This window comes from Bidens hawaiensis, unplaced genomic scaffold (assembly GCF_021521415.1).
Source record: "Bidens hawaiensis isolate Kalapana, Puna unplaced genomic scaffold, B.hawaiensis_p1.1 tig00007412_1, whole genome shotgun sequence".
Taxonomy (NCBI): domain Eukaryota; kingdom Viridiplantae; phylum Streptophyta; class Magnoliopsida; order Asterales; family Asteraceae; genus Bidens; species Bidens hawaiensis.
In genome coordinates this window covers 1,118,582-1,129,887 of record NW_027491516.1, presented here as the reverse complement: position 1 = coordinate 1,129,887, position 11,306 = coordinate 1,118,582, and the positions used below count along the sequence as shown (strand labels likewise).

The 11,306-nt window shown below is 34.7% G+C and overlaps 1 protein-coding gene across 1 annotated transcript; it reads right to left on the bottom strand.

Moving 5' to 3' along the window:
* Positions 1 to 284: 284 nt before the first annotated feature.
* LOC143635153 (protein NDL2-like) lies at positions 285 to 3,916 on the bottom strand. The gene is made up of 11 exons (XM_077103037.1): positions 3,809 to 3,916; positions 2,612 to 2,711; positions 2,334 to 2,431; positions 1,830 to 1,918; positions 1,688 to 1,748; positions 1,517 to 1,603; positions 1,251 to 1,328; positions 1,118 to 1,174; positions 992 to 1,047; positions 773 to 908; positions 285 to 666 (listed from the first exon to the last, which is right to left on the bottom strand). Exons 1-11 carry the CDS (start codon positions 3,860 to 3,862, stop codon positions 448 to 450), a joined length of 1,035 nt encoding a protein of 344 aa, XP_076959152.1. The 5' UTR covers positions 3,863 to 3,916; the 3' UTR covers positions 285 to 447.
* Positions 3,917 to 11,306: the final 7,390 nt, after the last annotated feature.

Sequence of the window (11,306 nt, the reverse complement as noted above, 5' to 3'; positions counted from 1 at the left end):
ATTAATCAGCCATATACAACTTGAAACAATGATCTAAAATTAAGCTTTAAAACCAACATCTTAAAGTTTATACAAACTATTTTGATAAATAATATTAAGCTTTATTTACTTTTCTATTTTAAAAAACTTAATTTAAACAAATCATTCTAAAAATAAAAATACGCTTCAACAGCTTAAACCACCAAACCGTTAAAACCAAACTATCCATCCGACCAACCCATCCCGTTCGATATGTTAAATCTTAAACATTAGTTAGCGATTCGATCTAGACTTCCTTATATTTTTGTCACATTCCGTTAATCCAAACCGTGAATAGTTATATAAGTCTACATGATTTTTCCATAAATGAGGAATGTGAATATATGAATGCATTTATAGTAGATTAAAATCTACTCTATGCTCTTTAGTCTTTGCTTCTATGCATGTATATACGTCTTCTCGGTTACTTCAAGTTGTAGAAACTCGAGTCTTAATGGGCTTTAACTTCAAGCCCATACTTTCAGGCTTAAAAAGCTCAGGGGAAATTGAAGTTGGGCTCAATGGGCTTCTAGGACTTATATTCAACTCACTGGGCCTGTAAACTCCATAGCCCATCAAGAAATATTCCAATGGCATCAACATTGCATCAGGTTGCTCTTCTGTTACCAGTGACCCACATCTTCCAACCTAATATTATCACCAAAACCTTTTAGCTCAAATTCAAATAACACTCACACGCGTCTGTCACACGTGCGCGCGCGCACACATATATATGCATACATATACTACACACCTCAATCAGTGCACTGAGTCTTCTGTCTAGTTTTGAAGTCATGTGAAGGGATTCTAAATGAAAGGTTGAATTTTCTCCCACAAATATAAGTGTACGGCATTGCAGTCTTTTTAGCCCGTCTGTAATATCCGCTCGCCTTCACAAAAGAGAAAAAAAATCTAACTTCATATTAGATATTTTGGGCCATGTTAACGCCTACAATAAGAAAATGGCATTTACCCGTTAAGAGCTTCGAGATATCGCAGCACATTAAGACTATGCATCTCATCGAGGGCCTGCAGAAAAGTGTTAGAGTTATGTTTCATCTGTAGTGGGCCAAATGGGTCAAACTGTTCGAGTACTTACTCTTCTACATGATTGAACCACATCCGTTTCTGGAACTAGACTACATCCACGGACTTCCTATTATTTAACAAACGATAAATTTGATTTTAGTTATGAAGTTGTCAAGAACAAATAGTCAGTATAAAATATGTACCTTACTGAAGTAACGCATCAACAGTAATTCCTTTACTAGACCACACATTCCATAGTAATATAGTACATTCGATACAACCTGAAAACATGAATCCCAACAAGTTAACAAGATTTAGGTAACTTTAAACATGTCCCATTTTCAGTTAAATTCTTTACTTAGTCTGTTTGAATGAAAATATAACCAAGCCAAACCGGTTCGTTTATAAGTGATTGGGCCTCGTGAGGTATCATAATGAAAGTATGAAATAGTATTGAGAAATTACTAACCTTATTACACAACCATTCTGACCAAGAAGGTGTTTTGCAAAGCGGAGAAACAAGTATGAGACCAATTACACGTCGCGTATATTTAATCTGTTTGTCAAATGTTACCAAGATTGTAAAATACAGAATTAACGATGTTACGTGCTGCATATAGCCATATAGGAAGCAGCTTACAGCAAACAAGGTAAGTACATAAGCTCCACCTGTAACCCCTAAGCACATAACTGCACCTAGTCTGAAACAAAAATTAACATATCCATTGAACTCCTTTCAAACTAAAAAAGAAAATAAAGAGTAATGAAAATAATAAGATTACCCAAAATAATCAAGAACATCAGCAACCTGATCAGCCAATTCATCAGCAGATAATGCCAGATCATCATGTGGCATTGGAGCAGCTCCCCACTGCAGCCAAAATAATTTAAGTGCGTTATGTCAGCATGTGGGAGTCGATGAATATGTCAACAAACTTATCTTAACATATGTAAGGGTGTAATAAATAAGCAGAGCCCGAGCTTGTCTAGGCTCGAGCTTGCCTCGTCAGTAATTTTTCAAACTCGAGCTTGGCTCAGGCTTAACTTGTTTAGTATTTATCAATTATTTTACTTATATCTATACTTATTTTTATATTCTATAATATACTTAATATATTAAATAAAAACTTATGTGCATTATAGCATTTAGGCTCAAGCTCGTTTAAGCTCGGCTTGATTCGAGATGATCTCAAGTAGCTCACAAGGGGTTTGGCTCGTTTGCACCATTAATTATGTGGCATATGTTGCGAGATTAATAATACGAAGTCAAGTTAGCAATCGCTCACCTCGTGGCCCGGAGGACTGATATGATATATGCAGAAGTTATGAAGCAACAAAGAGAATGCTTCAGGGCATAAGAACAGCCCTTGAAAACATGACATATCTGCACAAACAAGCACATAAATTTATTCTTATTAATAGAAAATCATTTTTATTCACTCAGTTGACCAAAAAAAAAAACCATTTTCCATCATAATTTCTACATAAAAGCTAACATATCTTAACACTTGAAGTAGCTAGTACAAGAATATTATTATAGAGTAACTAATAATGAACTACTTACAATTTAAAGCAATATCAGGATATGTAATCAAAGGTGGTTTGTCTGGATCCCCAAGCATGGCAACTGAAATCACTCCTTTGGCTGTTTCGATAAGGTGCTCCTGCATTAGTACACAAAACGACAACCTTTCATCTACAATTATTATATACATTAATATTTGATTGTATTATGTATGTACATTTATTCACGGTATTGGCCAAAATGGGCACATAGCCAATGCCCACTAAAATCTCCTCGTATTTTCATTATAATATTCTCATCAAGGACTTTTTTACTGTGTATGAATACGTTAAAAGAAAATCACAAAATTGATACTGTGACCAATTAAATAAATAAATAAACATCGACCAATTCATTGAGTATTGGGTATTGGGTATGGTATTGGGTATGCAGATTGATAACAACTCAAAATCAAAACCTTACACGTAGCTGATTGGGCACAATTTATGTCCACGTGGATGGAGATTTGCAAATATAATAAATACATAGATCAGTGAAGAAACTAATATATTTCAATAAAATACAAATGCATGGTTGTAACAAATGGCTTGTTTCTAGTTCTTTTTGTAAAGTTTGAGCTGAATCATGAGCTGTTTTTTAAAGTTCAAGTTTAGCTTGTTTATTATATATTAATTAATTTGCATACATTTTGAGAAGAACCTTTTATGAGCCTAAGCTCGGCTCGAGCTCTATTATGTAGTGCGATCAGTTATCAAACGATATATTATTTATTAACTATTCAATCATCGAATATAGTATCAAATATTCAGTGCGAAGTAAACATATATAACTACATAAGCCTAAATAAGACGATCTTAATTTCCGTTTATTAAATATATTTACATATAATATTATAGCATATGCAGCACATATAATATGATGATGATTATTTCAGAATATCAGGATCTAAATAAATAAATAAATAAATGTCGGTTCATTCTATGCATAGATAACATACAGTATAATAATACTGATCAGACCTAATTCATTCATTCCGAGATGGATGATTTAACAAATTCCATGAAATGTGGAATCCGTATTAATGCAATCAATCAATCAATGAATAATTTGAAGATCACGCCATAATAATAATAATAATAAGAAAAAACTAGCATATACAGGAACCGTACGCCAACAATCAAAACAACCTAAAATTCAAAATAATACACATAATTATAATATATGCAGCAGCAATACCTTTGCACCAGGAGAGGTGGTTTCCATCATGTCAATGGAGAAAGAATCCGCCATTGTGATGGCGTTTGAATACAATACGAATCTACTATATATGTTTTTGGTTGATTAGCTATATCTCAGTGATGACGTAGTGTGTACTGTCATGTGTATGTGTACGTGTAATTCTGTAAATCTATAATATCTTATTTACATTTTTGGCCCTTATGTAATCATTTTCTTTGAATTGTCACACTTCTAAGTTTTTCAAACTAATTGTTCATTTTTAATGAAATATATAATTTTCTCCTTTAAATTGAAATTGAAAAGTATTAAGGTTAAACAATTGAATTAGAACAAGTAAATTGTAATATTACATGTGTAACTCTTTTATGTATCCCTCGTTTGCCTCGTTTAAACTTGCGGCTTTCATAATCTAAACCCTACATGTAACAGTGGATTATGGGGCAGTGAAGTAAAGCAAGAGCTTTGAGCTTACATTTTTTTTATACTCTCCAAATTCTGAAAGAATTTATTATATGTAAGTAATTTAGGCTTTCAGGTTATTAACAGTGGTGTTTGTGGTCTATAACTATGCATACACACTGGTGATAAATGATTCATACCATTGAAAGCAAATTTTCTTTTTGACAGACTTCATCGTTTACTTTCAGCCCCAAAATAGCTCGAGATAGAGGTTTTATTGCAATGTGAATGATTTGAAAAGTTGACTTGGCCTCTTACGCTCAGTTTGTACAATCGATAAATTTACATGACTTTTATACTTGGCGTGCAATCTTATGAATGCCCATAAAGCCGGATCCTTGTACAGGGTGTGAAGTTGGGACGAGATAAAAATTTGGTTGGTACCAATGGCGGGGTGGGACATCGTAATCCTGATTTTCACATCCGGCCCCTTCACAAATTTCACCTGATTGGAAAAATGGTCACGGACAGGATGCAATCTTTGTGAAAAGGGTGGGGCTCATATCAAGATGCAAGGGAATACCGTCTCATCCCATTGATACAGTTCAAATTTTGATCACTGTTTGACTTCACACCATATTTTTAAGTTTGGAAATTTTTTATTTTGTATTTATGATTTTCTTTGTTAGGTTGGTTTCTCTATCATGTAATCATTATTTGTGATAATTAGTTTGATAAAAAATATAGTAAGAAAATAAATGCGTGACTGTTAAATAGTTTTGTATAATAATGACCATTATAAATAGTTTACTATAATGAGAAGATGTGAACCACAGTGATGAATCTATAAAAAATGAAAACATGAGAGTCCAAAATGTAATTAAGGTGAAGATGGAGCAACCGACGCTCCCTTCATTCCGTTTGTATTTAGTTGGAGTGGGCCATTACCAACGCGATACTGTAGTTACTTATTTAACCATAGTTAAGTACCGACAATTTTTCATTTCCAGTTCATTCCGTTTGTATTTAGTTGGAGTGGGCCATTACCAACGCGATACTGTAGTTACTTATTTAACCATAGTTAAGTACCGACAATTTTTCATTTCCAGTTTATTTCGCGATCTGCCATTAATGAATTTTATTAATTTTATAAACAGACTGAATATGTGGCTGACCTAGTGATTTATAATTTAATTAACTCGTCAACTAATTATATAAATATGTTAGTCAACTAACTTGTTTAATAAAAAAATTACCACTTTTTTTCTTTCAATACCTTTGGGTGGGTTCGGGTTGGTCTAGAGACCGTCTCAGGGCCGGCAAAAACAAACAGATTCGATTTCTCCACGCCAATTCTCAATTTGAAGGATTTTAACGGTGCAAGATGGGTTTTTTTTATTTGTAAATTTAGTTATCTATATGGTGAAAGACGGATTGAGTTGGAAATATATCATTTCTGCGTAAGAAAGATTGGAATGAGACGAGATGGTGGAAATATGACGTGACGCATATGTGAAGGAGTGAATGGGTGAAATATGCTTTTGGGGAGGGATGGCCGCTCCCCCATCCCTAATATATGTAAAGAGCATTCACAATTTATTGTCTTGTTTGTTTTGCAAACAAGAATTTTGAAATGTGGATGACAGGTTATTTGTGTCAATCAATATGATTTTATGTGTATTATTGGGAATCGGGCGGGGTCAAACGAAGGATAAAGTTTATTGGTGGCACCGACGTACTCCACGGTTTGATTAATCTAGAAACTAGATGGTTTGTTACTTTGTGGATAATTATATAGGTAATTTGATTTATGTTGTATTTAAAAGTGGTATGTTTGATGATATTTGGCATCATAGAACTTAGGGGTAAGCAATAATGAACCGTTAAGCACACTGAAATGTGTCGTTCCAACAAAAAAAAGACCAAAAAACAAATTAAAAACCATATTTTCACTATAACCCATGTGTTATGCCATATGATCAATAAGACTGGTCGTTATGGGGCTCCAACGGATGATGTGGCGGGCGCCGATGGGCGCTCAACACCACCAAGGGGCGCCCTTGGTGGTGGGGCACCGGTGGTCAAGGTGGTTGTGAAGCTGGGCGTGGATGGGGTTTGGATGGTGGGTCCTCTCTCTCTATCTCTCAAACACACATACATACATATGTATATATGTATATAATGGGCGCCTTTACCATAGCGGTGCATTATTGGATAGGACTTCGAAGCCGCCCCGGTGCTTACGTGGCGCTGACGTGGCACGGTGGAGGGGCTTCGAAGCCCCCCACCATAAAGGATAGCCTAAGGGTTATTTTAATGTATTATGCCATATGATAAATAAGGGTTAAAAGTTTAAAATTAGCCTTATTAAACCCCAAGCATATTTATTTACTAAATATTCTTCTTACACCTTAATTTATAGCATAATTTTACTAATAACTTTGGGGTGTTACAGTTTCTCTACATTGTGGTATAAGTATGTTCTAAGTTAGAAACATGTTAGTAAATGATTTGTCATCGGACTATGAACATGTTATCGAGAATACTCTCCTGAGGGTGAAGGTGGTGACTTCTTTGTAAGAAGCTTTTTAAGTAAAACCAATAATTCTAAAAAAGTTTCTAATTATATGTTGGAAGGATAAGTTAGATATGGAGTTGGAAAAGTTATAATCACTCTAATTTGATGTAACAATTAGGGTTTTCTCATTTTTATTTGGTAACCGTTATCCGACCCATTTTTATGTTCGGGTTATCCTATCAATAAAATACCGCAATTATCGAGTTATTTAAGTATTTAATATTATTGTTTCATTATTTATTTAGAATATATAAAATAACTTTCAAGATTTTTCAAATTCAACCCAAAACTAAACTGAAGAAACACTAATCCAATCCCCACTCTACCTCTATATAAACTATTACCCATTATTAATCCTACCTTTAATCTGCAAGGACCTAAATGCAAATTCTGTATAATATAATATCTTAACCCTTTAACCCGTTGGATATATCCATACTCGTGACCCAACTCGCGAACCCATATACCCATTCCTTAGCTTGCACCTTAATTCTTGTCAATAACTTGGAAATTGAATCAAAAGATTTGTTAATCTTGCCTTATGCGGCCTACCAACACTCGTTAATATGTTAATCAATCAAATATTGATTTGTATTGCTTATTATACCAAACCGATATATCTCATTAATCAATCTATATTATAACAAACACCATAACTCAATTAAATCTACAGTTATAATCCTTAAACCTCGTCGTCATAACCCCTCTATTTAATTACATTAACATCGTTGTTTGATTTGGTGTTCTTGAGCTCGTATTGCCGGCTATTGTTCTCGTAATTAACCCGTCAATTGATTGGTGTTTCCATTTCAATTCGATCAGTGAACATAAACCCCAACATTAATTGGATTAACATGAACGGGTTAAATCAATTTAGGAATTAGGGTTCATGTAAGATTGGGTTTTTTAAACTGTTGGTATATTAATTATCGTTTATTTGTTATAACCAAGTTAGCCACCAGCCCAGATGGCTGGTGCACCCTTGGTTAAACATTTGGAGACGGCTGGGGCGCGGGTTTGAGTCTCCCAGCCCGTCTTTTTAGGATATTTTTCATATTTTTGGTTTTTAATTATTAATTAATTGATAATAATAATAAATGTTAAATAAACTATATTTTATTAAAACCGGCAAGTTTAATGTGTTGTTTTTCAAAATCGTTACTAAAAACCTATGTATGTATATATATATATATATATGTATATGTATGTACAAGAAAAGTATAGAATGAAAACCTTGTTGAGTTGTGAAAATCATAGAAACTCAATTGTGTGATCCAGAGCTACCCACATCTCCATCTTTTATTATTTAAATCCAGAAAATGAGAAGAGAATTTCAGGATTTTACCAGTCATCCAGTTCTTCTCTTTGTTAACCCGATAATTTTCTCTTCTCTTTCTATAACCTCATATATAGATCTAGATCTACTTTTTCTCTTCCTCCCTCTTCATCCCCACACTTAGAACGAAATCGTCCTCGATGACCCACCACCATTCTCTAACCATCAACACTAGCGACCGCCAGCGGGTTGGGTTAGGGAATCAACGATTAGCGATTCGATTTGATGATGACGGGCATAGATGCGGCGAGGAGGGGTGGTGCTTGCAGTTTTCCATCGACGATTAGCCAGCGACGGTCCCATTTTTTTAGATTTGATCTTGTTTCAACCACACCATTGTTTCCCGGTAACCATCAACTTGTTGCACCCCCACCATTTTTTTTCCAGATTTGATCTTATTTTGAATTTTATTCTTTAATCATAGAGTTTTTCTGCTTGTTTTTTACTTTTATTTTTACTGAGCTTGGTAGGTGAAATCTAATGTTAAGAACTAGAATGAAAATCTTGAAGAAAATTTGATGTTTAGAAATTGAAGGAAAATCTGGTTTGGTGAAATCTCTATTTCAAATCTTCAATTTCTGCCCATAATTGGTTGGTTAAATTTTGACTTAATATTCTAGTTATTGTTATTTTTAGGGGTACATATTTGATGAATCGGTTAACAAGGTTTTACGAATTTTGGGTTTTTTTTAACAACCCTTACCCACCTTGCAAATGTTTTATAGTTGTTATTATTTTAATGCTTGAGTTTTTTTGATTTGGGTGTTTTTGTCATATATATTCCACCAATTTAAGTGATTTTGTTGGTTAACACATTGGGGTGTTTTAAAAATAATTAAATATATCATTTTCCCGATCTGGGCAATTGAAATTTGATGTTAAAAAACCATAATTCAATCAAAAAAATGTTTTTTTTAGTCGTTGAACATAAATAACCTATGTTTTTGTTGTTTTTTAAACATATGTTTTTGTTGTTTTTTAAACATATGTTTTTTTTAAATCCTGCAAAGATTAACACATGTTTGTTGTTTTTGAGCATATGTTTAAACAATTAACATATGTTTTCTTTATACAATTAACATATGTTTTATATTACTTCCAGACTGGAAACCCGATAAGAGATCGGCTTGTGGTGGGACGGATTTCCAAAATGTAAGGCCCCGTTACCAGCGCCTCACTTTGGACGTTGGATTTACTCATAAACGCAGTTTTAAATATCAGAGTTAATTAAAAATTTACGCAGAATATAAATCTTCAACCATAACATATTACATAACTTTCAAATCTTGTCTTAACAAACATTCATAGTCGTTTACAAATAAAACAAGACTAAAAACATCATAACATTTCCTTGAGATGCCAGTATCTTCAGTTCCATATCATGTGTCCTCATCAAGCGAGTTGCCTCATCCTACTCACATGCGTGCATACTAAAAGTCAGCTACGCTGAGTGAGTTCAAGTTAATCAAATAACTTACTTTAGGTACACATATACGTACCCGAAGGTACTCATTACATGCTTAACCTGTTCATCATTCTTCCATATACATTCATAACTAACCTTACATTATAAAGAGCATTTCGCCCTACATACCTCGGATATTATTAGGGCCCGGTGCCATACATCCTCGGATATTATTTGGGTCCGGTCTCCCTTCTTTTTCGGATATTATTAGGGTCTGGTACCCTCCATTGTAACATCCTAAAATATTATAATGCTAAATAAAGAAAGTTACGTTTAGTGATTTCGCGTTATTAATTAATATCGAGTAAAGAACGGATCATGGACTTAGATTAATTAAGGTGGGTGAAATGGGAATGGGCCTTAGGTCCATGGGCTTTAAGGGATATAAATATCCCCTAAACCAACCTAAAACCCTAAACCCTCATTCATTTCCATCTTAATCTCTACACACTCAAAAACACACACATACACTTACACCTATATATGGCCGAGAGCGAGAGTGAGATCCAAGGCCAAGTAAACGAGATTCTTGATAGATCCTTCATTACGCAAGATAAATACAAGATCTATGACTAAGCCAAACAAACACGAAAAGGTACGTTTTGATCTTAAAGTTTACGTTTTTATAAACGTTTAGCATTGAAACTTAGAACGAGAGTAGATCGGGTATAAACGAAACATAAAGTTGTAAACTTGATGATAAATACGAGTGTAATGAACCCGAAAATGGAAACGGCTCGGTTAATGAACCCTTAACACTAGTATTGAACGTTTTTGAACTTAAAGGTCCAAACTTTACGTGTTTTCGGGTCAAACCATATCCAAAAACGACCATAGGAATGACCGCGGGCTAGTCAAATACCATACCCATGGATTTCTCGGTAAAACGATGATGATTTTGGGGATTAAAGATGAACAGCGGCGGCTTCCGACAACTTCGCCTACAAGCGAACTTCGCCTGCAAGCAAGTTCGCTTGCAAGCAAGTTCGCCTAATTGATAACTTCGCCTAAGGCTAAGTTCGCCTAATTGATAACTTCGCCTAAGGCTAAGTTCGTCTACTTTAACTTCGCCGAACACTAACTTCGCCTAATACAAGTTCGCTTACAGCAAGTTCGCTTAATGTTAAGTTCGCTTATTGTTAAGTTCGCTTAATGATAAGTTCGCTGGAGTTAGCAAATTGGAAAATAAATTAAAAACCTAATGAAAAATGTGTTAAGACAGTTAATGACCCCAGCCAGGGGCTCTGCCCCTTGGACCCTGCTAGGGGCTGCCGCCCCTAGACCCCGCTGCCAGGGGCGCTGCCCCCGGACCCCCGTTCGTTGTGGGTTATATAAAGATAGAAATACAACATGAGTAGTAGTAGTTAATTGATACGTGTAAATATTATACAGTTAGCCGTGCACAGCTCAAGAAGGGAATAACGATTAACGGAGAGCGTAACAGGATTCAGGTGAGTTTCTCGCCCAACTTCCTTGTTATGTTTTCGGGGCTGTGTGCATACTCGATGTGATAGTTAATACACTTATCTTAAGTGGTAAGTGTATGCCTTGTATGATTTATGTATGATGATTGTTTGACGGTGCGTGAACGATCTTCGGATATTGCATGTACCGTCAGGTGATAATTAAGATATGATTGATAAGTATGATGAAAGATATGAGGTATGTATGAATATATGATGTATGCATAATGTATGTATGTTATGATGATGATACG